Source organism: Gallinula chloropus, assembly GCF_964237585.1.
Source record: "Gallinula chloropus genome assembly, chromosome: 5".
NCBI classification, from domain to species: Eukaryota; Metazoa; Chordata; class Aves; order Gruiformes; family Rallidae; genus Gallinula; species Gallinula chloropus.
This window is the reverse complement of record NC_140090.1, coordinates 7,470,084-7,497,923: the sequence shown is the minus strand read 5'-3', so window position 1 is coordinate 7,497,923 and position 27,840 is coordinate 7,470,084. Positions and strand designations below refer to the sequence as shown.

Below are 27,840 nucleotides of genomic sequence, written 5' to 3'. Positions count from 1 at the left end.
GTATCCAGCTCTACTGATAAGACAGCAGGTGGATCTAAACAGCAGCCAAAGTTAATAACCTGCTAAACCAGGGACAAAAAGAACAGTGGCAATTACACAGAAAACATTTTCATTGAAAGGGTATTTCTCCTTTGGTACTTCAAAAATGAAAATCGATATTCATAGCCACATTCTACCTAAGGAATGGCCTGACCTAAAAAAGGTAATAAGAGTTTAGATATTCAGTGCCTTTTGTTACCATTTCTACCAATCTAATTTTTGAAAGAACAATTAATGAAGGGTTGTCTTGTAAATATCTCTACATTTTTGTCTATTTTTTTTTGTTTTTCCAGCTTTAAGATACTTGTATTGAATTACTTTGCAAAGCAGGAGTCCCAGTAAGAAAGGGATGGAAAACTGGGCTCTGTTCTCCACTCTTTATTTAGTCTGAAGCAATTCTATTTTTGCTTAGGCTTTTGCAAGACCTAAAATTGTCAAATGATGAGGTGTAAATGCCATGTTGTAAATAAAACCAGAGTTGACAGGTTCCCAACCAGTACTCACTTCTGTTTTAATTAAGATAAATAAGCAAATATTAGACAAGCTTAATGTTATTAAAGACAAAATTCATTCACATCTTATGCCCTCAGGCATGAAAGTCATTAACTTCAATAGCAGTGGGGTTCATTGATGATCATAATTTTACTAGTATCTGTTATTTTTTTCAGTTACTGAGAAAGTAACACTGAAGCTATAAGTCAACTTGTTTTAACTTTAAATCTTTGTGTGGTATTATAATTGTTATTCAATGACACTAATTTCTTCTTGTCATTAATAATATTCATGATTCTGTGAAAAAGATTTGAGAGTGGAAAGTGTAATTTTGGTTTTCATGTAATAAATCTAATCCTTTTCTTATTTCAGCCATGAGCATTCCCTGTGTGACAGTAGTATAGAACCACTTGATTTCATTGTGCCTGTCTTTGCCAACAAAAGAATACCATTATTTCAGACATGCTCTTTGGCATGTGACACACTAACTGAAGCTTTGTCACACACTGTTCCTTTCTTTCAATTAATTATTTTGAGGTTGTTGGTGGCAAAATCTCAGGTGTTTCATATATCTTATCTGATTTTCATGCATGTGAAAAGTAACGCTGTTACACACAAAACCTCCTGGAAAGAAATGTTTGTTTCCTCACTTGCCTAGGCAGTTCTTGTTAATGGTTGATTTTAACTTCTTATTTGTAAAAGGTCCTCAATGAAAAAACCCATGTACACTATTTCATGTAGGTGAGATGACATACTTTTAGAACAATTACGTCTGTTTTAAAAGGATAGCACTTTAAATATCCAGGCTATAAAGGCAGGTTACTGTTGCTCATTTCAGATTCTGTTGAATTATCCCTATAGTACCAACTACAAAATTCCTTTATTCTGTTTTTTCATTCTTCCTAAAGATTCTTTTTGTCTGTGTATGCTTTAAAAGGACAATAAGTTCACTGAGATAAAATCACCCCAAGAATCCCTTGGTGTTCATGGATGTACATCAAGGCTGAATTCACTACTATTAGACCCTGTAGGCCAGGGCTGCATTTATTTAAACACTGATAAAGAGGCAAATACCAATTTTTTAAAAGTTAATTTCCACCTGCTAGGTTCTTTTTCCTCTGTTCTAAAGATTAGTTGATGCCATGATTTATTAATGGGCATAGAATAGGAAACAACTCTCAGAATTCCCTCGAGTCCTCTGAAATTCAAGCCATTAACATAGTTCTCTACATTTCATGCATGGAAAACCAATGAGGCAATCTTACCATGCACACACAGTGCTAAACTTTTCTTCCTTTTTTACAGTCTTATAAATAGTGAACCTTCAAACTATGCCTAGAAAATTCTCTTGTCCAGATACTTATTTATAAGCTTAGGAACCCCTAGTAAGTATAAAAATTCATAGAAATAAATGAAATAAGTACTGTCAATGCATCCAACTAATAACTGAGGGGAAGAAAGAAGACATGAAGTTCAAAATCAGACCACTGAGTTTCTCTACTGCCTAAATGCTCCATGACCACTTTTAAGGTACTAATTTCCTGCACAGCTTACAATTGCAATTAGCGTGGAGCTAGTGGAAATGTACAGTTCTCATGAGGTGTCACTGACAAAAATTTTCCCTGGATCTAAATGTCTTTACATGTATAGTTAAAAAAACTTACATATTTAAATACAATATGCATAGCTACACAACTAAACATAGCCAGAGAAAACATAGCCCCAGTCAGAGTCTCTGATTGGCTGAAGTTGGGGGCTTGGCTCTGCACGCCTACTCTCGGCAAGCTCACTGTGGCATTAAGTAATGATTTCTTATCACAGGAAGTTCAGGGCTGAATTCAAATTGTTTACACTTCAGTGAAAGAAACATTTGCTTTTACCCAATTGGACGTGTTTCTTTGTTGAAAAATGGGAATTCTGAGGATTGTTTCCAGTCTATTATGATATCTCAAGATTTATTTTATTTCTCATCTGATAATGTATGAAAATAAAAGGAAATAATCTTTTTTAGGTTTTGGCTCTTTGCAGAAACAATTTTGAATCTCTCTGGAAGAATCAATGAGCATCTAAGCTGCTCCTTTTTAGCTTCTCTTGGCTGTTTAAATATTAATAGACAAGAGACTGACCTTCAGTCCTGCTGCTGAGTCATGGAAGCTGGCAAGTGGAATCAATACATCGTTGTACTAATGATTAACTGATCATAGATTGGAAAATTGGCAGCTCAATTTTCACATTGCCAAATGATTGATTTGTTGTTTTCTGTGTTAAAATCGTTCCAGTTACAACCTCAGTATAGTAAATGACTTTAAGCACTTTGAAATCAAATGTAGAACTCACTTTAAAACATTGTTGGACTGAGCTAAGCGTTCAGATTTACAAACATCATTACTCCAGTCCAGTTCAAATGCAGTACTTCTGCTGAAAGCAATGGGGCTTCTTGTAGGCTCAAATTCAAGCATATGCCTTAAGTATTTCTCCTGAAGAAGGTCCTGCTGGATTGTAAGAACTGAGATTTTTATTATTATTGCAGAGTGCTAACTAAAATTGGCTTTTTCTTCTTTTTTCTTTCTTTCTCAGAGATACGGTTATGGTGGATGGGTACAGCTGGATCATCACTGCAAGGTTTGGGCTGTTTTGTGCTCTAAACTGATCGTGTGTTGTCATCAGGAATACGAACTCATAAACACTTGGACTGGATGGCTCTAAGGAATTCTTTTCAATAAGATAGGTCAATTTAAAGCAGATTAAATTTGGATCTGGTGGGGTCTTTTTGTTAAATGCAGTCATTTGTATGAGAAGCAAAACCAAAAGGAAATGGTAGAAGTTAAAGAACTCAGAAAATGTCTTCACATCTGAATGAAAGGGAATAATTTCTGTAACTTCATGATAAGGAGAATTAAGTACAAGAACAATAAGGACAATCCATAGATTTGGGAACCATTCTATAGAAAAGTGGGACCCTAAGGCTTATTGGAAAGTAAAAGGCAGACTAGGTCTGATTTTACTTCACCTATTAACTTTGCATAGGCACTTCTGAGCTACATTAGGACAACTGAAATGTCTCCAGATGCCATGAGTCTCTGCTAACAGTCCATCTGCATTCAGAGGCCATCCTGCTGGCACTGAAGTTAGCAGAATACATGTATTTACTCTGATGAGGACAGAATTGTTTTTTTAAAAGCTTGATTCTTATCTTAGAGTAAATTGGCAGTAATTTCAGTGACATTTGGTGACATGACAATTTAAAACTTCTAAAAGCCATATCAAAATGTTGCAGTTTGTCTTTTGATAAGAGCATTAAAGTATTATCAGTATTAGTGCTTTTTTACAAGAGGGCACAAGGACCTGGAGAGGTAAGGCTAATATAGCAAAAGAATTTCCTTTGTAAATTACTATTTAGGTTAATTGTACCAGCTAGTTTTAAAGATGTTACCATGTAATAATTTCAGCAGTCAGATATCCCTGTCTGTCTCAAACACTGCCACAGGAAGCCAGCTTCCCACTCATAGGAATCTTTTGGAGAGCCTGTCACTGCAAATGGCATTGGCTTCTGAAGGAGAGAGACTAGAAAGATGGCATTAAAAAGTCTCAGAAGACCTCAGTAGGTCATAGGTACCTATCCTAAGTTGAAAAACTTCATCTGTAATTGCCTGCCTCAGGAACATTTTGAGTTGTACAGTTATAAAAGGAATAAAAGCAATGGAAGGCATCAGCCAAGTGATTAAGGAAAACAATACAAAGACAATAGAGACTGAGTAGATAAAAGCAGAAAGATCAATTTGGATATAGTAAGCTTGAAAACACAAGATGCAAAATGAAAAGCAACAATAGCTCAACGAAGAGTGCCAGCTCATAACACACCTAAAGCATGTGAAGGGTACAAATAACTGCCCAAACCCAGCTGTGTTACATACTGTCAGGCCATATATAACTGCATTGTACAAAGGTTAATCTGTCTCCATCTTCTGAAATTCAGACATGATCTCTATAGGAATTCTGTACTGAAAACTAGAGGGGTAAGTGGTAGAAAGATTTAGGACTTCGCATTTTCAGCTAAGTGACAGTGCCTCACCCTATTTGGGGTAACCTTCTAAAGAAAATAGTTCCCAGCCTCTTCAGTGTTTCTTTGCTAATCGTGTGACTTGGCTGGTCGGTTCATTCACTCTCTGTAGAGATTCAACTGTTATTGTTGTTAGAGAAACTAGCTTTGCATCTTCCACTTAACCAGGGTATTGAAATACATAGTTTCTCTTCATTTCAGTTGAACTAGACATTCCCTCATCTGCTTGTCACTTTGTAATACCATACTTCTTTGTGATAGGCATATAGTAACTGAAAAAAGCTGATAAAATGGATACAAGACTGGATAGAGTGTCTTATTTGTTGCAACCTAGTGAAACACAATGGCCATTCTATAATATGCAAGGCAATGGGTCCAATGCCTTACAGCCCTTTATGGAAAAGGATCAGAGAATATGAAGGTGGGGACCAAGAATGAGAAGCAAATAGATACTGTGCTGAAATTCCAGATCTGAGTCTATGCAGGCATAGGAGGAGAGAACAAGCCACCTGCTGAACCAAAGTGTGGATGGCACAGCTTCTGAGAAACATGGTAGGTGCAGGAAGGGCAGAATAGTTGGAGACATTTTTAGCAGCTTAGCTGTTTGTTACAGGTCTGATGCTAAAATTCCTTGCTAAAAATAGTTTCCAAAGGAACTTTGTAGCAAGTCAATAATAGCCTTATACATTCTGTCTAGCCTACTTTTGTCTGAAAATGTTGCATGAAAAAAGTGCATGGCAAAATAAAATCCTGTTCAGGTATTTGGAGCTGTGGAAGTGAAGTTCTGGATTCATTTTAAAAAGAAAAAGTTTTTCATATTGTTCTATGAAGAAACGTGAGTGTCATACTGGAAGATAATAATTATCTGCATTTTTAAAGAAGTGCAATTTGGGGTGTGACTGAGTAGTTCAGTGATGGGATAATTTTAAAGGTAACTTGCTGAATATAATCAGCCTGCTGGACTTAATTCTTCAATCCCTCTCTTAATTTCCACATAAATTAATTAAAGCTTTAAATATGGAATGGAACAGAATGGATGATAGAACTCTTCAGCTGTGCCCTTAAAAAGTTCTATTAATCTCACAAAGGAAAATCTCTTGGGTTTTGTGAGATTTTGAGCACTGCATCTGTTGCTTTGGAACCTGTAAGTTTTTTTCCTGATCCTGGTTTCTGTCTTACTAATGCAAAAAAAACTCTAAGAATTGTTTCCCATACGAGGAGGCTGAGTAATTTCTCATTTTAAAAATATGAGGTGCAGATTAGTGTCCATGTCTAGAAACTATAGCAATACGAACCTTTTTCCAGTCACAGTGTTGCTGGACCAGGTCTTTCTATCCTTACATACATGAGTGTGAATCTATTGAAATGATCATGTTCTGCTTTCCTGCATAACCATTTGTTATTGCCAACACACAATGATATGAGCTTAACCTTGACCTGTAGTGTTTTCACAAAGAACTGGTTAATGCAAATGAAAATAGCCAAGTGTTCAACTAATTATTCAGTGAAAGCAGCACGTGGCTTATTAGAAACCTTTCCTGTATTGCAAACCACTGCAGCATTCAGAGAATTTATCTCAGCATTTAGGTATGAGCTCAGAGTTCCTAGTAAAATTGGAGCAGGTTAGCTGCTATGCCTTAGCTGTGTCTGAGGAAAGAATTAAAAGTCACCTGTGTTCACAGAAATACTCCCAACAGTAAGCCAATAAATGCTGAATGACCTATTTTTATGTGATACAACACATGGTTCTGCTCTGTATTTTTCTCCACTCACACCCCAAATATTTTTCTCTTTATTAAGCAATCTGCAGCAATGTGCTGATATTTTTTAATGTACTGAAGTATATGGCTACAGTAAAACCTTTCTGTCTAGTTGGAAAATCAATTTTTCAAGAACCTGAAGTGTTTTATCAGAGGATCAGGACTATGTAGTTGTTATTACTGACTGTAATATTTCAAGTAATTTTCACAACCTCTGATACAGCTAACAAGTAACTTGACAGTTTGCCAAGGCACCACAGTTAGATTTGTTGAAGAGAGGTTTAAAATATTCATTAGGGCAGTATATTTGTGAATGATGTATGAAGTTAATAACAAATTCAAGGTTAAGAACAGTGTGACTTCTCAGAATGAAGAGAGAGCAACCCAGCTCTGTAAGAAATAGTGTTTTATTAGTTATTTCCATTTTAGCATACTAGTAGGGAATATTCTGATTTAACAGGAGTTTTATTTAGAAAAATATGCAGGATCCTAAATAAACAAATGCAGTGAAGTGGCCTTTGGAGAGAGAGAATTCCTCTTCTAGAAGGGTCAGAAAACTGCCCTGCCCTTAGCTTCTGTTCACTGTGAAGGTGAAGGAATAGTAGCTGCTGTATTTTCTTATGTAATTTCCAATTTCCAGCTGCAGATACAGTGTGTTGTCTGCTGCACGACCATGCTTACCCATCAATATACAGGGTCATGTGGGTCTTCTGATTTTCACCCATATCCATTTATCCCTATAGTACTTGCAAGTAACCAAGAAATACTCAGGCCTTGCAATGGCAGTACAAGAGGGAATGGATTAAAACTAAAGGAAGGAAGGTTTAGATTGAATATTAGAGGGAAGTTTTTTACAGAGAGAGTGGTGAGGTGCTGGAACAGGCTGCCCAGAGAGGTGGTGGATGCCCCATCCCTGGAGGTGTTCAAGGCCAGGTTGGATGGGGCCCTGGGCAACCCTGTGTAGATCCAGGCTTGGAGGTTGGTAGCCCTGCCTGTGGCAGGGGGGTTGAAGTTCTATGATCCTCGGGGTCCTTTCCAACCCATGCCATTCTGTGATTCTATGATTCTTGCAAGCATTGGTGAATTGTATCGCATCAATTTGTGCAGGCATAAGCCAACAGAAGGATGCTTTTGGCTCTCTTTACAAGTCTGTTGGCACATGTGAATACAAACAACTATTACAATTTACTTTGCTTAATGTGATGATGCTCTGTCTGCTCAACTTTGGACAATGGACAGATCAACCATAAATTTAAGTTTAAAAATGAAGATTCCATGTTCATAGTTAAAGGAGCAGTATTCAATTTCATTACCTTGATAGTATTTTGAAGTTTGGGAATTGGTGACATGTGAGGAAGGAATTGCACTAATTCAAGTAACAGTTTTATACTACATTTAGTTTTTTTTCCCAAGTACAAATTCTTCAGGATTTTTTTTTGCCCCAGGAGGAAATCTAATATGAAGAAAATATAACAGGTCTGCTTTTCTCTCAGTATCACTGGTGGTATGAAACTGGACTGAAATTAACAGTTGCACAATTATATCTGTAGTTACTGGAATCATTGTGATGCTATTGACTTCAAAAGAGCACACACATGCCCGAGGGGAAAATTTAGTACAGATTTAATTAGAGCATTGTTTTGAGGTCAAAATTTGGCTTGAGGATAAAGTTAGGTTAAGGTACCTGATATATTTTCCAAACAAATACAGTGATACACATTGTAAAAGAAAGGGATTTTTTTTATTGTGATGAATTCATGCCATCTGAACTATAAATGACTGTTTTTTTAATTAGTTTTAAAATAGTCTTTGATTAAAAATACCTACTAAATAAAAAGAACAAAATTCTGTCTTCAAATTTCTGTCGGGAGCATGATATACTCAAGCGACCATAAATTAGCATGTACTACTTTGTCACATTTATAATATATGAAAATGTCATTTCACAGGGACAGGCAAAGATGATGAAGGATGGAAAGGTTTTTAGAGTTATTCAGGAGAACTGCTGGGATCCAGAAGTACGGATTAAAGAGATGGACCTATCAGGTACTTCCATAAAGGAACTGAAATCTCTGTGTCTCATTTAGGATAACAGCAACGTCCCCTTCAGTGCATCCGAAAGTGATCAATAACAATATCAAAAATAAAAGGTTTAGCATGATGATTCATTAGTTTAAATCTGTTGAAAGTCACGGGAAACTGATATGCTTTATATTCAGACATTAGATGTTTTTGGTGGGATTGTTAATACAAGGTGACGTAAGTAAGGATGAATGTGGACTTGAAAAGGCAACATACTTTCCAGGTATAAACCTGATTTACATAAAAGAGGAAGCCCTTTCATTTTTGTTCCAAATATTTAAAAGATTCTGTTTATTGATTTATTACATTTATTGTATGTTTGTTTCCTTTTCTAACTCTTCTGTTTACATGTTCCAACTTCATTCTGTATTTTTGCTGCAGGACTCTGAGCCTACATAACTGATGCAATTACTTTCTGAAAAAAGAGTTTTCCTGATTTAGAAAGAAACTTAACCAAATGCCAAATTTGCAGATTTATTTTCAATCAGGTTACTTACATGCCACTAAATAAGATTTGTAAGATGGGAGACTGAGATTGGGAGAAGGAACTTCTACTTTTGTTGGTTTCTTATTAACACTGTAATTCCAAATTACTTTTGAGAGACAATGTTTTGTAACTAAAGATTTTTTTTTTTTCTTAGATTAAGGCCTGGATAATTCTCAGTAGACATAACTTGAACATCTTCTCCAACTTTCTGTAAGGAATAAATATCTGAATTACTTGAAAAAGCAGATATTTTAAGTAGCATCTTTATGATGGTTATTTCCTTCTTTCATGGGATAGCATGTTAGGAGATACTTTGGGTCATTCTCCTTATGGAGGTTTACTGCAACAGATAGCATAAACCAATTTAGAAATTCAAGAGCTCTTGAGCAATGTATGTAAACACAATTTAGATAATTTTCAGCTACCTCATTTTTACCCTGGAGAAGCAGTGTTTCAGACTCCAACCATTAGTCTGTTAATGGGAATGCTAGAATGTCTTTGCAGCCCCTCTGAAATACGCTGCCTTGACTAGACTGTAATCATTGCCTGGGTTACCTCAGGGATCTGGGGGATTTCTACATCATTCAAACACAGTGTGGATCATAAATAGCCTTTGGGCATCTTTCCCTCTCAGATATTTCTCCCGACACTAATAGCAAGTTTCTATAAAACCATTCTGCCCCATCTATTTGCTGTAGACAAAGGGAAAACACAGGACCAATTTTTTCAAATTTTTGCAACAGGTCTCCAGAAAAGAAAATGCATCATAAAGCCAACACCATAGTATTTCATAGTGTTTCTCCACAAGTTTAACAGTGCTCATCTGGTTAAAAAAAAAAAAAATCTAAAAGTATGTGTTACAGCACCATCTGGTGACTTGTGCCATAAAAACGTCCCCTTTTATTACAGAACTCAGAGGACATCAACCAATTAAGTGTAAAAATATCTTTGTGTTTTTCATTCCTACTGGTCTTCTAATGATAGACCGTGGGCTACATTTATTCTTTTTCAGTCTACAAAGCTGTAGTTACTTTCAAAGACCATATTCTGTAACACAGGCTGAGATAATTATACCCTAAAGTGTAACCCCCAAACATGGAATAATTTTTGAAACAAAGATGCAAGGAGTGTCCAACAGAACAAAACCAGTCTCAGTCGCTGTAAGATATACTGTGGTTTACCCCCAGTCAGCAACTAAACACCACAGAGCCACTCACTCACTCTCCTCCTTTGTTTGTGTGATGCCCAAGAAATCTTTCCAGTAATAAAAAATGGTAGCCAGTGTACCAAAGAGACTAAATTAGTTCTCAGAATTATATGTCCTAGGTCTACTTGGTATACAAACCTCTGTCTTGATCCACTCAATAAAACAAGCTGTAAAGGTAATTAACATCACAGTTCTGTGGTACAAGTGATTACAATTTGTTGGATAAAATCTCTCAGTTAAACATAACGGCCTTTTATTATTATTATTATTTTCTCATTTGAAAAACTCTCTGAAGAGGGTATAAAATAGAGGTTGTCCTATGCTGATACTTATTCCTAAAGCTAGTGCCTAGAAGTGTTCAGCTTGGAAATTTACCCCTCAGTTTTATGCCAGATTTGTTCAGAATCATAAAAATGGATTGAAACCAGATGCAAATCTTATTGTGGAAAACGTGGTGAATGTTCTCAAACATACTAATCAAGTGTCCAGTAGCATATTGGTGAGTCTTACAACTAAGGCTGGACTTTGAGATATATGTAATTTTGCACACCCAATCTTCTAACCCCAAACCATGACCTCTGTACATATTAATCAGATCTTGTAAGAGAGAGTCAGCTTCTCCTCTTGGTTCCTACTGAAAATACTGAGGAGAATAAATAATTCTGTAAAACTTTTGAGTGCTTTGGCAAGGTCATTGTCTTGGAAGAAATTCTCCTAGAGTTTTTTCTGCCATCTTTTGCATTACTATTTTCATTAATAACAACCAAGTTAAGTTTTTTAAAGCATGATAAAATATGTGCATAAATATTACAATCAGACCTCAAATTAAAAAGAAAAAAATGTTTCACAGTCCTAATTATTGTTTCTTCTGTTGTTAATCTGCTAGGCTTGTTGTGTTCATTTCTGTAACCTGTCACACACAAAGCTGTGGCATACAGTCCCCTTGGAACAGAAAGCAAACAACATAGAATTCTCTTTTTTTTCCTAACATCAAAGTTCTTTCTAAAAACAGTCATAATTTCTCATATTTAAAACCTCAGTAGTCCAGACACAGGATGAATGAAACCAAACGCAATATAGCTTTGAGGAGCACATTGTTTAACAGCCATTGTTAACATAACGTTGTTATCTTTGAGCTGAGGTACTTATTTATTAGATAAGTATTATAAATGTCACCTCAAAGCAAACTTGAGATACTGTATTCTGTTGGTTTAATGTCACATTCATTTATGTGAGAGTAAATTGCTATTTTAATTGTACATGTGCATACCAAATACTTCTAAAATCAATACATATAGTCTACAAAATAATCTAGTATGAATATGAGTGTGTTCTTTTTCTATTTAGTAAAAAATATACCAATCCTAGTGAGCCAATAGAACTCAAAATTTCTTACCATGATCCTCAAAAGAAATTGTATCCATATCACTGTTAAATCAGTCTTACCATTAAAACTTTTACCTTCTACCTTTCAAACTAAAGTGCTTTCTTTTTAACAGCTTATGAATATAAAATTTTAAAAAAAAGAAACCGTGATAACTGTTTTTTTCTTACTCAGGAGTCACAGTCCAAGTACTTTCCACAGTTCCTGTAATGTTCAGCTACTGGGTAGGTTCCTACTTGCATATTTTGTAATTCCTATGTTAGAAAATTAAAATAAAATAAATGCAACCTCCTATAAATTAGGTGATTGAAGTAGTCACTGAAGTAAATGGGGAATTGTTCTGCCCTGAAAAACAGCCCAGGTATCAGAAGACCCAGCAGACAACTGTCCTGGCAAAGCTCCACTCTCAATACACCCAGTAAGAAAGAATTTCTTCTGGGGACCGTATAGGGGTAGCTGGACGCAGAGAGAACTTATACAGCATGAATCCATGGTTAGCAGGTAAATGTATATATACATATTCCATGAAAGCTAGACATCAATCTGTATTTTCTCATGAAAAAAAAAGCTGTAAAAGTGGTCTTGTCCCACTTTCTTTTAAATGTGGCATGGGACTCATTGACCTAGAATGCTTTGAACCTTAAAATTCAGTAGCAAATTCAAATTAGTATGTTTCCTGCATGTTGATCCTGAATGCATCAAAGAAATAAAAACAGTCTGAGAAGATAAATCATAGCAAAATGCTGTTCTAAATACATTCTCAATTTGACTATTTAGCTATGTGTACCAGCCAAGTTGTTATAAACAGATAGCTGCAGTAAAAATCACTGCATTAAGGCCATGTAGTTGTAGTAGTAGTAGTAGTAGTAGTAGTAGTAGTAGTAGTAGTAGTAGCCACAGCACTGATCTTCATAATTTCTTGTTGGGTGACCTATCTTTAAAATTTTATTCTGGTATTTATGGGAATATTTTACATTAAATATGTATTAGGGGGGGAAATGGGAAACTGACTGCATGGATATTGCAGTTCCCTTATTACAATTATGACTGTTATCTCCTTCTAAATGTTAGAGGGGTTTGCTCAATTTTTCTCAGTAGAATTCTCATACCCCAGCATCTAACATTTCTTATTTTTATCTCTTCAACCTCAGTAACAGAAGAGTAACTGCTATGTTTAAAAATTATATGCTGAGGTTTTTACATTGGAATAAGCAAAACCAGAAGAGTGGTTTACACAAAAGACCCGATACTTAAGTGCATCAGCTGCTGGGGCTTTATTACACTCATTCTGAGCAGTAAAGGCAACAGCAATTGATAAAATATTCAAGACAAGAAGCAGAACAGCACCCATCAGTCTTAAAGTGAGGCAGAATTTAGCCCTAATGATTTCCAGCCATACAGAACTGTAAAGTAAATTTTAGGTTCGAACCCTGCCTCTGAATTGTTTTCAGTGACATTTATCCAATATCTTCCAAAGGTGATAACATTTGAGAACTATATTTTAATTTACTATTCTGCTTAATATCTTACCAGGCCAAACCCCAGGATACCTTAGATCTAGCACAGATATTAAATAACGACTTGGCTGCTACAGTAAAAAAGTACCCCAAGAGGTTTATTGGCTTGGGTACATTACCTTTGCAAGCTCCAGACCTGGCTGTGAAAGAAATGCATCGCTGTGTGAATGAACTTGGATTTCCTGGAGTACAAATAGGATCTCATGTCAATGAATGGGACCTGAATGCACCAGAACTGTATGATATTTATGCTGTGAGTACATGTTTCTTTCTTTATTTTAGGTAATTCTGTGATATGGAATCCTATCTAAAAATATCTTGGGTCTTACAGTCATCCTCAAAATTTATAGGTACATTAAAACAATTGGGCCTTTGAAGCTGCTTAGTGATCAGAGAGATTCAGCTTTAATTATATATGATAAATCATTATAGGGTATAATGACAGTGACACAATATAAAACATTCTGAAACATACTTCATGATAATAACAAAGTCATTGTAGAGCTGCCTTCTACATTTGCAAGTTAAAGAACAGTACCAAACAAAGCACTTCTGCACTTTTTGCTTCTGAGTTCTAGTTACTGTGTCTAATCCTTTTGAAATAATTGATAAAAGTCCCTGAGATTTTCAGAGACACCTATAGAGCCAAAGTACCCTACAGACCAAAAAGTTCCAAACTGAATGTACTGATTATCAAATTAATTTATAGAGTGCATTTCTCAAATAGCTTCAGGTCCAGATGAGGATGGTCATTTGCCTAAATTGCAGAGTGTAATCATCATACATTCTGTATCTGTTTCACAGGTTATTATAGCTGTCAGCTTGAAATTGGTCCATAGAGGTTATTTTTCAGAATTGCTCAATTTATTCAAGAATCCTGTTAGTGCAGCATCTGGACTATTTGTTTTTATGGTCATACACAATCAGTTAGCAGCTTCCACTCTTGGAGATGCACACATTCAGGGAATCACAGCACGGCTGAGGCTGGAGACGTCTGGAGATCATATGGTCCAACACCCTGCTCAGGCAGCGTCACTTAGAGCCAGATGCCCAGGCCCAGGCCCAGATGGCTTTTGAATATCTCCAAGGATGGAGACTCCACAGCCTCTTTGGGCTACCTGTGCCAGTACTCAGTCATCCCCACGGTAAAAAAAAATGTTTCCTGATGTTCACAAGAAACACTTGTGTGTTTCTGTTTGTTCCCATTGCCTCTGGTCCTGTCACTGGGCACCACAGAAGGGAGTCTGGGTCATCTTGTTTACACCCTCCCTTCAAGTATTTATATACATTAATGAGATCCCCTCTGAGCCTTCTCTTTTCAAGGCTACACAGTCCCAGCTGTCTTAGCATTTCCTTGTAGGAGACATGCCCTAGTCCCTTCACCGTCTTCGGACCCTGCCCAGTTTCTTTCTTATACTGGGGCCTTTCTCTTGTACTACAACCTCCTATAGCATACATTCTTCAGCTTTTGTTTAGCACATGTAGGAAGTAACCTCTGCTACTTTTAGAAACATCCCTGGATAGTAAAGATTGACACATTTGGCCAAAATTAAGCCATATTTGATAATGAACTTTATCAATCTACCAAGCCAGCTATTGAATGGCTATTTTTAATTTGCAAATGTAGATGGCAATTACTCCATACAATCCAAAATTTGCAGCTTTATTTATGTATGTATGGGTAAATAAACCCCTTTTTTAAAAATGTGTGATAATCTCCTTAGCAACAAGAGGAGGTCCAGAAATACATCTGACAAAATGAAGCTGTTAAATGCTGGTTAAGCATATGAATGACTGATGTCTGTATACTTAAATTTAAGCACATACTTAAATTACTTGGTTGAAATCAGCATCCTATATTGTTCTTTTGTTTTCCTTTCCAAAGATGTCAGTAGTTTTGGAAAAAACAATATACCAGAGTGGAAATGGATTATTGATTAGAATACATTTAGGTTTCAAACAACTCTTAGGGTAGATTAGGAATAGCTGTAACTTTTTTTTTAATCCAGGCAAAATTCCAGAGGGGACAAATGTACTGCAACAGGAATGAAAATTCCTGAGTGCAGCTGGAACAATTCTGCAAAACCATCCTAAAATGGTTCTATAAAGAATTGAGAGAATTAATCTTTACATATGTAATGAAACCAAAAGGATGCTACTGTGAACTGAGTTTTATACTGCAGGGTGGCTGACAAACACACCTAAAAATGCATTTTATGCCACATTAATCTGAGGAACACTTGGCTTCCAAAAGAACTCTCAAAAAGAACTTTTTTTCCTTTGCTTTTAGTTCTTACTTCTGGACCTATTTTCATGACTACTACTAATGCTCAGTACAATTTTGCAGGTAATCTTTAAAGCATGGCTAAGAAGAAAAATGTCTTTTCATATGTTTACTCAAGGTTCTGATTTTTTTCTTTTTGCTGCAGGCTGCTGAACAACTAAATTGCTGTCTCTTTGTGCATCCCTGGGACATGCAGATAGATGGAAGGATGTCCAAGTACTGGTTTCCCTGGCTAATAGGTGAGTGTATATTTACTTTCCTTAATCTACGTTTATGAACTGTAATTGGACTGTGCACAGAGTATTGTTACAAAGGTAGTAGTACAGAGAAAAACTCTGTGATTTTTCTGTCAATCTTTTATTAAATATAGTATTACAATTAAATCTGTTGTGCAAATTCAGCAGTCAGTTTCAAGCTTGTTTAGTTTGTCTAACTTTTAAATACCTAGAATTATAATAGCAACAGAATCTAGTATTCTCTTTTGTCCTATCTACCGAGAGCAGATAGCTAAGGAAAAGTGAATTGTCTCTGAAATGAGCTCCTCAAAAATAGTGTGAGTAAATGATGGAGTAGGCAAAACCAAACATTACTTCCTAGAAATTCTTCAATTATTTCCTAGAAATAGGTTTATCAGGGAGGAAATAAATCTAAATTCATAGCAACTATAGCTGAAACGTGGACTTTGAAAGCTCCTCAGAGATGTAGGGAGTTAACTAGTTGCTGGTTATTTCCCTGCTAGGCAAATCAGAATAACAATGAATAACAGGGATTAGTTTATGCTGTTATAAATGTTTAGGGCTGGTTCCAGCCTCACTTATGCTGCTTTGCATTGTTTTGTTTTGCATTGTTTTGTTTTGCATTGTTTTGTTTTGAATGGTTTTGCACAGCCTCCAGTAGAAGTGTTCTGAAAAATACACACAATATACATAAAATATATGTTCTGCAACATACACTGGAGAAAGTGTCACAATCACCAGTGCTTTATTTTAAATCAATGTCAGTTAGTCTTAATCAGAGCAGACTGAAACACATAGATTTAAAAAGAGACTAAAATGATTGCATTTACTTAATGAAGTGTAATTAAAACATGTTCCTAGTAAGCCTAATAAGACTTTCTAGTAAGCCTAGTAAGACTTTCCATCTGAGCCTATGGCAAAACATTAATGAAAGATAACCTTTTGAGCTGGATACGTATTGTTTCCCCCACAGATGAGGGGAACTCAGTTCCTAATTTCCAAGCTGTATGTCTGCAGTTAGACAGATAAATGGCATGATATTCTAAATATATTAGGTATGCTCAGACACTGATACCTACCTGATGTGGGAACCTAAATTGCTGTTTATGTTCCCAACACATCCAAACTACCCAGTGACAAAGAGAAAAAGAAGTTATTTCTAAACTGTAGGAACTGGCACGATGTCATTAATAAACCCCAAACCTGTGTTGGAATATCCACCAGCATTTCTGCCTCACTTTCTACACAAAAGAAACTCAGAAGCACAGGGGAGAAGAGAAGCTTGTGTATTCCAGACCTGTCTTGGAGCTTGGATAACTGGGGAATCAAGCCTGTACTGTGCAGTTCAGGACATATGCAACCTGCCTGTCAGCTGTCCTAGTGCTGTAGGAAAAAACTGGGCTTAGAATTCAGAAGATCTTAGTTTCCAATCCTGTTTCCTCAGTTCAGTTAACGTTCAGCTCTGTTTCTCTAACAGAAATAATGTGTAACCTTTGGCAGCTGCTCTGTAACTGTTGGGTTTTTTTTTCAGGAGGCTCGAGGCTAATTGAAGAAAATGAGGATAATATTTAAAACTCAAACAGGAGAATTAAAAAAAAACAAAAGCTCTCTCATAAAATAAAGCTCTCTTTGTTCTTAGGCATGCCAGCAGAAACAACCATAGCCATTTGCTCCATGATTATGGGAGGAATTTTTGAAAAATTTCCTAAGCTGAAAGTTTGCTTTGCACATGGGGGTAAGTAATATACCATGTGAAACACCTGCTTTTCAGTTGGGCATGGTACAACTGCATTTTCTGATATGCCAGCTAATAGGGTTATCACTTTAAGCCAGCCACCAGCTGAGTACTATTACCCCAAAGAAGGTATCTGCCGGATCTACTGCTTGAATGAACACTCTCTAGGCTGTTTCAGACAGTGTTTGAACTGTTAAAATAACCTTTGATGGAAATGAGGAGGAAGAGGAGACAGGAGAGTTCAGAGAAAGGGACAAGGAAATGGGTGGAGTAATTTCGGTATTATCATATTGAAGAAGTGGGGTAAATAGAGAAAGAAACTAAAATATTGCTGGTGCAGAGAGCACTTTGTTTCTAAATAGCTGACAGTAAAACTTAGAGATTTCTGTGGATAATGTGGCTATTTTTTTTCCTCCTGCATGTTTTTCTGCTTGTGTTACTGAAAACACCTTTTTGCAGGTGGAGCTTTTCCATACACAGTGGGGCGAATCTCCCACGGATTCAACGTGCGGCCTGATTTGTGTGCAGTGGATAATCAGGTGGATCCAAGGAAATACCTTGGTTCATTTTACACAGACTCTCTTGTCCATGATCGTGGTGCACTACGGCTGCTAACAAGTGTAATAGGCGAGGTGAGTTTTAATGCTTCCACTTCCAGAAGCAGGTGAGTCATTCAGTATTTAATTCTGTATGAAACAGCACGAGAAGAAGCAAGCAGGAAGCAGACAACATATTCATCCTGTAAAATCAGAACCTGAGCTATTATAAATGTTGATAATGTTGATAATGTTATTAATGCTATTGAAATGGTTTAATTCAGAAGCCTCAGTTCAGTGAGGCTAGTTCCTTGTGTAAGGTTGTTCAACGTGGGACTGCAAGAAACGCTGCTTCATTCAGAACCAGGATCTTCAAATGGCTTTTCAAATTCAAGTGCACACTTGAAGAAATGAAATTGCAGTTCCACTTGGAAAGTTGTAAGCAGAGAAGAGTCAATAATAAATAAAAATGTTGTGAAGATCCTGGAGACCACATTAAACATCATGGAGAAATCTTTGTAGTTTAGAAACCTGTTTAAATTGGGTACCTCTTGGGAAAGAAAAACACAATACGTTCAAATAATTAGTAAATGCTGAGGAAGGGGGTGAAGGTAGCAGCACTCATGACAACTTCCAGTGGATCACTACAAAAGAAGAGATCTGTAGTTGTGTCCTGATCTCTGTACAAGAACTGGTACAGAAATTACTGCCTGGGCCAGCCAAAAGTAACACAGAAGAAACTATTGCTTTTCTGTATCTTGGTAGTCTAAGCACAAGCATCAACCCTTGGAAATCCATGGGGTTTCAGTCTGTGCTGCACAGGAAAGCTGTAGCTTTGAGACTGGACTTCTACCTGCACCTCCCTTACCATACCCGTGCCTTTCAGGAAAACTCTGTATTTGAAGATTAATGAAAAATTCAGCATGGCAGAACAACTACAGCTTGAAACAACACCACAGCAAGTTTTTCTGAAGTGTATATGTATGTACATGTACAGTAACAATACAGCTTTGAGGATAGGGAATATCTCTCTCTTATATCCACCATGAACCAAAACCAGATTTATGGTATGAGCCCCACAGAATGTACAAAGAAAACATGCAGCCTAGTTCCATCAGAAACAACTAAGCTAAAACCTAGGATAGCTGATATGTCAAAAGATCTGCTAATAAGCTGTTAGTACTGGAAATTTCTTAATGTGAGTGGATATTAACTCAGGTGGTATTAGCCAGGTTCTTTCCACACATGTAGACATGATAAACCATATTTTTGGTAGTGTTAGTCCTAGTGAGCACTGATGGTGGGATCTCTGTGCCAGGGATGAAGTTTTAGGCACCAGATAGGCTACTAACAAAATACCAGGGCTCCATCCCAATACTGCTCTCTGTTAATTTCTGTTATCAATCTCTAAATAGTAAATACATCACGGGCAACAGTCCAGGAGATTTTACTATGCATTACCTTTTAAATCTAACTGTAGCTTGCAGTAATCAAGTGGCTTTAAGTAGTTTTTATAATAGATTTGAAAATTTTACTGGATGTTATGTGCATTTCTATTTCACCCCAAGTCTTACAGAGTAACAGCTTAGCACTTGCCTTCAGTTACCTCCTTTTGTGAGGTCTCCCCAAATCTAGATGATGTTCATCCTAAATATATTGTCATTCTACGTGCAGTTATAGTATAGAAAGGATGAGTCTAGTTCTTGAATTTTAAATTGCCATGTTAAGGTGGTTAGATTCCTTTTGTTATTGTCAAGGAGACAAGATCATTTGCTCAATTCTCTTTTTTTTTCCCCACATTAAAATGCTGAGAGACATGTTTTGCCATTGTTAGAAAGACCTTGGTAAATTAGAAGCTGTGTGACTCAGCGTGGCAGAGACCCACAGATTCTCTTTCTGGTCTGATTTTTGTTAGGCTGAGCTGCAGATGTCAAGAGCAAAGCAGGAACAAGTACAACAGAATGCTGTTGTACTGACAAACTTAACTGAGAGCTGACAAACTTAACTTTTTTTCTGTTCTAACTTGTGTGGAAGGCCAGTCTCAGAGCAGCTCTGCTTTACAGTAACAAGTCAGCTTTGCATCTCAAGGCTGCTGTAAGCTATGGCTGTTGTGGGAACCTGCTCTCTTCACACCTCACTTAAACTGTAACTTTCGACCTTTCTTCCTAAGAAGTGACACATAAACACTCGTCCTTAATCATGATTAGTCTCTGCAACTGAAATTTAGTTGTTTGAAGAGAGAGGTTATGGATTCTAATTCAGTAATCTAAAAGTCACTTCAGCAACAGCCTCTCTGGTATCTTGTTTGTTTTGTCAGCAGACTTCTGAAATTAAATTTCTCACTGCAATCGATTTGACCAGTATACTACATGAGATGTTGGTGTCTTATTTAATGCTCCTCTGAGTACTTTGAGCTCAAGCAATATGACATCAGGTGGAACCACAGCGCTGAGAAGTCATGAGTCAGATGCCAAAAACTTCAACATTTTTAACACTTCAGAGAATTTGAAAATAATTTTTTTTTCATAGCCTATGGCATCTTATCCTTGGGGAAAAAAAGCTTCCACATCATATTTTCAAGCTTTACTTCATGAACATTAAAAAGTCCCTTCTTTTTTTTCCACTGAAAGTTGATATTCTTACATAATACCATTCCAAGAGGCAAAGGCTTAAAGAGAATGTCAAGTCTATCAGTGTTTTCAGTGCAGTCATGTTGTGGCAGGATAGCAGATACAGGATGAATAAATGCTGGGCTGAAAACAATGTGGCTGGGTCTGTAACTTTATGAGCTGAGGGTTTGAAATAGGACAGCTCTCTGGAGGACAGCTAAGAGCCATGCGGGAAGGGCATCGGTGTGTGTAAAGATGTGCTTAGACATGGCTTCAGGTCCTTAGGGAACAGCCGTTACCTGGCATCACAGTGCAATGTGTTGGCTTTGAGCTCATGAATATTAAAACCCAGTGACAGTTGTGATGAGTCATATACTTTTAACTTCATCCCTCCTTAGGTCTGGGTGCAGGCTAATTGGAGCCTATCCCAGTTACAGGGAGCAGAAATACACGTTCCTGAGAGAGAATTTTTGTAAGGCTGCAAAATTGCTGCAGTGCTTTGCTCCACCTATGATGAGGTAGCATGAAGTGAATATAAATAAACACAGAATCCCTAACGATGCTGGCTATAAAAAGTGAAGAACTGGGTTGACAGGGGATTAAATGATCAAGTGAATCTCTGCAAAAACTTTCCCATGATGATTCCTCCCATCACCTGAAGGTAAAACATTCTCTGGCTAGAAACTGGAGCTGAACTAGCTAGAGCAACATGGCCTTTTTTTTTTTGAGATGTACCCTAATATTAGCAAAGAAGGTGAGATTCAAGGTAAACACAATTTTTCTCTAATATAAGGGGACAAATTCATGCTTGATGCTTTTTAAGATTCAGGTCCTATTACTGTGAAGAAAGTTCTGTTGAGTAGAAGGGTCCACTGAGGTAAATCATTAGCCACATGTACCTTTCGAGATGCACTAATTAGGGTATTGAACTGTAAATCTTCTAGGGAAAGCTAGAGGATATCCTTTGGAATACCATAATAATACATGTATTATGCTGAAACTATTCTTTAGCAAGTCCTGTGAAATCTCTGCAGATAAAGACAGGTATTGCAATCCCCATTATATTGATGGGTACAAAACTGAAGCTCAGAGTAGAAATAAAAAACCTACTATCACTGGCAGCAGAGCAATAATGCTGCTTCTAAATTTTTCTTACTAATTTACAGCTCTTAATTTTACTGCTACTGAATAGATCCTATTATTAGCCATGAAACACTTTTAACTAGAGGAAAAGAATAATATAGTTGAAATTATATAAATATTCCAATGAGGGCATGAGATTTCCTTCTGCTTTGTTAGATAGGAGATGTAAATAAGACTGTACCAACCTTCCTGGCTTACTTAATCTTCACTCAAAAACAGCTGGGCAAATACTGGGTTTCCTTACCCATTCTCTCCTATAAAGCTAGTATGTTTCTTGGTTACTTGTTTCTTTTTTTTCTATATGGCATACATTTGGTTTCCATATCTGAAGAGAATGTCTTGGTATCAGATTGAATATTACAAATAAATGAATGTATTTAGCTGCTTAAACGTACACACATGCAAATAGATTTTGTGTAGTCTACACTGAGAACTTGATTTAGTAGAGAAAGTGTATAGATTCTCCCAATCTCATGGCAACATTTCTGTAATAAATTGTAACACAACAATCCAGGGAGAACAATAGAATGTGCATTGTCTGTCTGGATTTCGTGTAAGGTTTTGTATAGGTTTCTTCAGAGACTCTCGAGTGACATCTACTGGAGGTAAAAACATAAATAAAAAAGCAATATTTAATAAATAAGAAAAACGAATCATTTCATAAATTCATCCTATTTCAGTATTGGAAACTGAATTCAAATACTATAACAGGTACCCCAATTCATGAAGTTGACTTCAAATTCATGAGGCATTTGAAAACATGTATTTTTAATGAAAACTGTGGTTTTCAAATATTCATGTCTCCAGGAGACGAAGCTCAAAGGAAAATAGGTATTTGATAAAATCAGGAGAGCTGGCAGTATGCACTCTCCAAGGTAGATAAAATGGAGAGACATCATTCCAGGGTAAAAAAGTCATCCTATTGAGGATCTGCCTGTTTATGTTGATCTCTGGTAACAGGAATGATGCATACAGAGTTTTATTGAACATTCTTTTCATTCACTTGCTTTCAGAAACAAATTATATCATGTCATTCATATTCTCAGATACACATTTCAGATGCACAGTTAATACCCAGTCACAGTTAAAGACAATGACTTTTTAAAAAACTTACAGACTTCCAAAAATATAGGAAACTTTGTAGATGAGGTTTTGGGTTTGTTATCTGAAGCTGAATGCTAGTTAAATGAAACACTTTATTTAAATGTTTGTAGTAATCCTACATTGTACCATGGTTTAAGTATTACCACAGTACAGCTACTACAGCTTTTAAAGTATCACACAAAAGACAATTGTGATTGCTTTTTATTTGTTATTACAGTCTACTCACATTCAAGCTTGTGTGTGTCTGTGTCTCTGTGTGTGTGTATGTAGTTAAGAATTTCAAATTCAAGAATCCAAATCCAAGCATCTTTACTGAGTCTGATGGAGTTTAGGTATCCTGAGATATTTACAGAAACGTGTCCAAAATTATCATGCTCTTTTTGGACTGCACACAACAGTGCAGGGCACGCAATGAACATGAAAAAGAATCCAAAAAGTCAACAAACAGAAGGAAACTGTGTGTAACATTTACTGGCCACTTAATTATGGCAATACTTAACCAAGATTAATCATTGCATATCAGGCTAACTACTTGCAGAAGCAGTATGAGTACAAACTTTAGTTGGACATCACAAAACCAATAAATAACCTATACTTTTTTCAAACTTAAATTCACAAAATAAACTTGAGTCGTTGTTTTCAAGCCTTCTTTTCCTAATGAAGGTCAGAACTCAAAAGATGATCTTCATATTTACTTTCATAATTCATCAGTTCAATATATACATGCAATTTCCATCAGTTTCTTGTAAATTCCACAAAGCATGTGCAATTATATTGCTTAATGTTAATATGTACAACATGTTTTTTTTATTACCAGGACAAAGTTATTCTGGGGACAGATTACCCTTTTCCACTTGGGGAATTGGAACCTGGGAAATTGATTGAGTCAATGGAAGATTTTGACAATAAACTGAAGGTATGATCTTTACATTTGATTTTTTTTCCCTTCCTGTTCAAGCTTTGACATTTAGATCTGAGCTAAAGCATTGAAAAATCAGTGTAGTCCACTGATTCCCACAAAGACTGGAAGAAGACTTTTAGTCTCTTTATAGCAGCTCATTTTAAAGCCTGAGTAAAAGAATTTAGGTAAAATATGAGTTAAGCGCATTCAGACATATATATTATATATGTGTTTTGTTTTCACAGGATAAACTCAAGGCTGGCAATGCTCTGGAATTTTTGGGTCTTAGCAGAAAACAGTTTGAATAATTGTGAATATACTGAAGAGATCAAACTTCAGAAATTATGCTGGATCTTTAGGGATGGTTCAGTTTGCATGTGCAATTATGCAGATGAAAAATAAATTTTACAAGTATATTACAGTCTTCTGTTATTTCCCAAACAATAGCCAGGGTGCTGGAAATGAGTGTGCATAGGTATATTTGAGGATTTAGGTTGTCTTTAAACAACCCTGGAATCCCAGCTTTCATACAAAAGGAAAGGTTTCATCTTCTGCAGTTAAAATAAGAACCTCTGAATGATAATCAGTGCCATCTCCTTAGGATTTGATTCCCAGGAAGAAAGAACAGAGAAAAGAGTGACTCATATCTGTTACATTTCAGTCTTTGTTATGCCAAATAAACAGGATTTGGAACAATCTTCAAACAGAATTTAAACAGAGCTCTGTTGATGCCCAGTAAAAGGCAGCATTTGCCCTTACTGACTGAAACTGCAGCATTACCCCACTTCAGCTCAGTGCTGCAGGTAGATGCGCTGACAGTTCATACATGTTACAGTAGGTTAAAAAAGGTCTCTGTGGGGACTTGCACATTTCAGCTGCTGCCCACGCCGCTGGCAACTTACTAGTCAGAAACAATCTGAACAATATGGTTGTAGGAGCAGCAGTGATGTATTTGTGTGGGCAATACTTTGTGTCTCACTGTCGCTGTCAAAATAAATACCAGTGTTTAGCAACACTATGGTTTAATGTTCCATTCCTCAAAAAATACCTTTCTGAAAGTCAGGTTGGATAATTTAAATGTTGAAATGTTAATGATTTATCTAGTTTGAGTCCTGCTCTAGGAATGGAAAGATGGCTTGCTTTATTGACTGTTGACTGAAATGGGTTTGCATGCTTACCTGGTGAGTGGACAGGCATCCTCCTCCTCAGAGGATTTTATGTGAGTCAGAAAAATGCTGATGAGCTCTTAAAGTCTCCATTATCAAGGGACCATTTGCTAGCTACATGTGGTGTCACCATTCCTCTGCTTAGTCTTAGGACTCCAGGAAAAAAAACATTAGACAGAATTTGGTTTTGTAGCTGTGTCCATAGCTATCCTTAAGTCACAGACTGAACCTGACAGATGTTGAACATCAGAAGTTCCTGCTGATACTAGTCTCTGTTGAAATACAAAAAGGCTTTGTCCTTCTTCACAGTGTCAAACAAAACAAACAATAAAAAACCCACAAAAAGTGGTTTATGCAGGTTAATTATATGTTTCTCTAGAATCTGCATTTGGATCTTTACTGTGTAGCTTCTCAAAAAAAAAAAAAATATAAAATGTATGTTCCAAAAAAGTCAACTGGAAATCAGAAGCTGAAGTACACAGATGCTCACAGATTTAGGCCCTGGGAATATCAAGTTTTCATGGAAAAGAGGACCTAGATAAAATAGCTTTAACAGTATTTTTTGTCCTCAGGTTTGCAAGACTTCTGTTGACCTTTATTTAAGTATCTACATGAAAGTGTTGAACCACCTAAATGTATGATTTTTTTCGACATTGTTCTCATGTAATATTCTTTTCCTTCAGCATATTTGATTTTCACAGATGTTTAAATGAAGAGGAGAATCCACTGTGATTCCTCCAACACATTTTATTAATTCTTCAGTTTTTAAAATGAATGAAACCTGATAGCTTAGTGAGAATACAGCATCTTTGGGGATCAGGGTCTGGAACTTCTCCAGTAGCAAGAACAGTATTTAATTACCTTAACCTGTGACTGAACGGGTGATTGCAGCACTCGGCGTGGCAATTAATTAATGTGCATACCCTGCATAAATCATATTCATTATGCACTGTCATTATTTAATGATATTCTACTTACTCTTGATGTGTTAAGATTTTTAAGAGGGGGATATATATAATCTTCCCCACATCTTCCTTTTTTCTCATTAACAAAGCTAATATAAATTCTAATTACAGACGAGCACATTCTTAATACTCTTCCACCAGTTACTAAAAGGATAAAAGAAAAAAACTTTTTTATAGTTGAACACCCAAACTTCATGAGTTTTACACAGTGATTTAAACAAGTGTTGCAGTTTTGTGAGCCTGTGCTGCTGAGACAGTTTCTTTAAGCAGCAGTTACAGTTTTCTGACAGCCTAAACTATAAACAACGAGCAATTCAAGGCCAAAGTCGCCTTATTTTCTCCCCTGTCCAACTAAGAAAGGGAGTAATAGACTGACTTTGGTGGGCATCTGGCCTCCAGCCAGGGCTAAACCACCACCACAAGGTAAATCGTTGCACTTTTAAGATTGCTAAAGGCACAAAAATCAAAGGCTGAGATCAGCCCCCTGCTTACAACAGACGTCTGGTATCCTTGGTGTGGGTCAGTGGCACCAATGTTGTTTTTCTTTTCCCCCACGGGTGCACATTAAAAAGAGAATCCTTCTGCCAGGACACAGCAGTTAACCCCAGCACAGCTCAGGGTGGCACCTGCTGGGGGTCAGAAAGCTGTACATGTCCAAGGGAGGCATGATATGAAGGCGGTCTCGCTTCGTAACCCACGCTACCGTACCAGAGGATTCAAGGTTGGGTTAACCAGTGTCACATTCAATCCGCCCCATCTGTATTTCCACCTCATTGCGTAACTGGTTCCTTCTTTTACTGGTGTAATGAAACTGGAGAGCTCAAGGGGGGTGCTTGACCTTGTCCCCATTTAACGTGATAGCCTTAACGTGCCTTAAATCCGTTGTGAGGGAGTTCTGGGTTGGAACTGGTTTTGCAGTGATGGGCGGGACATGGGGACTGTAGGGAATCAGGGAATGCTCATGCCACATCTGGGTGAGGAGTCTTATGATGGGGAAATACGCCGTCAAGGCAGTAAATACGCCATCCCCATCAGCCCCTGGTCACGACAGGTCTGACGGTACGTTCCCTCTGCAGGTAGAAACTGTGCAGGTGCTTTACAGGGCCCGTGGCGCGCTGCCCCCGTGCATCTCACAGAGAGGGTGACAGAGCCCTGGGACAGGCTGCCCAGGGAGGTGGTGGAGTCTCCATCTCTGGAGATATTCAAGACCCGTCTGGACGCCTATCTGAGTGATAAGTCCTAGGGAGCTGCTTTGGCAGGGGGGTTGGACCCGATGATCTCTCGAGGTCCCTTCCAACCCCTACAATTCTGTGATTCTATCATCTCAGAGCTGCGCCGGGCCCAGCTGTAACCGCCTGCAGACCCCGCGCTGGCAGCCGTTAGCGCTGCCCGCGTAACGGTCCCGGGGGAGGCAAACGGCGGCGGAGCGCTCGCTGCCATCGGCAGCCACCCGCAGCCACCCGAGCCTGGAGGTACCGCCCTGCGCCCTCCCAGCGCGGTGCCTCGAGCTCCTGCCGAGCAGCGGCACGCAGCGCGCTCGGATCACCGACCCCCCACCCCCCCCGCGGGCACAGCCGCCGGCCGGGCGGCGCTGCCGAGCGGGCTGGGCTGGGCGAGGCGAGTGAGCGCGGCCCCCCGCCCGCTCCAGGCGGCCGCGGGAAGCTGGGCTGAGGCGGCCGCGAGGCGGGAGGCGCCGGCTGCCGCTTCCTCCGACAGCGCGCGCGCCGCCGCCGCCGCCGCGTGCCGCCGGGCTGAGCCTGGCGCCTTCGAGGCCGCGCGACCCACAACCCAAAACGAGGCCCCGCGCGCCACGGAAGGGCTTTATCCGCGCGGCGTCACGGGCCCGCCACGCCGCAGCCAATCAGCGCCGGCGGCCAACCACTGAAGAGAAGGGTCCCGGTCCCGTCACTTCCGGATGTCGGAGAGCCTTTAGGACTTAGAGCTGTTGTTACCCCGCGCGTCACGTGTCGCGGCAGCGATGGTCGCCTGCCGCCGCCGCGTAGATCACGTGGTCTCCTTCTCCCCACCCACAGGCGGCCGCTCTAGCTGCGCTACCGCCAGACTCTATGGTTCAGGGCGCAAAAGCGGGAGGCCCGGCCTGGCGCCGGGCCGCCAGTTCTCGCGAGAGCCGCT

The 27,840-nt window shown here is 38.1% G+C and overlaps 1 protein-coding gene across 1 annotated transcript; it reads left to right on the top strand.

Annotated features, from left to right (window-relative positions):
• Positions 1–23,992, top strand: ACMSD (aminocarboxymuconate semialdehyde decarboxylase). The gene is made up of 10 exons (XM_084264812.1): positions 1–202; positions 3,109–3,153; positions 8,301–8,397; positions 11,686–11,735; positions 13,045–13,281; positions 15,458–15,551; positions 17,188–17,283; positions 17,743–17,915; positions 23,493–23,591; positions 23,822–23,992. The coding sequence occupies exons 1-10, from the start codon at positions 146–148 to the stop codon at positions 23,882–23,884; spliced, it is 1,011 nt and encodes a 336-aa protein (XP_084120938.1). The 5' UTR covers positions 1–145; the 3' UTR covers positions 23,885–23,992.
• The last annotated feature ends 3,848 nt before the right edge of the window (positions 23,993–27,840 follow it).

What these genes read in the sequence shown, in the direction of transcription:
- ACMSD (XM_084264812.1), top strand. Translation starts at nt 146, where the DNA reads ATGAAAATCGATATTCATAGCCACATTCTACCTAAGGAATGGCCTGAC. An exon ending in AACTGTATGATATTTATGCT is followed by an intron (nt 13,282 to 15,457) that starts GTGAGTACATGT and finishes TTTTTGCTGCAG; the next exon opens with GCTGCTGAACAACTAAATTG. An exon ending in CTGGTTTCCCTGGCTAATAG is followed by an intron (nt 15,552 to 17,187) that starts GTGAGTGTATAT and finishes CTTTGTTCTTAG; the next exon opens with GCATGCCAGCAGAAACAACC.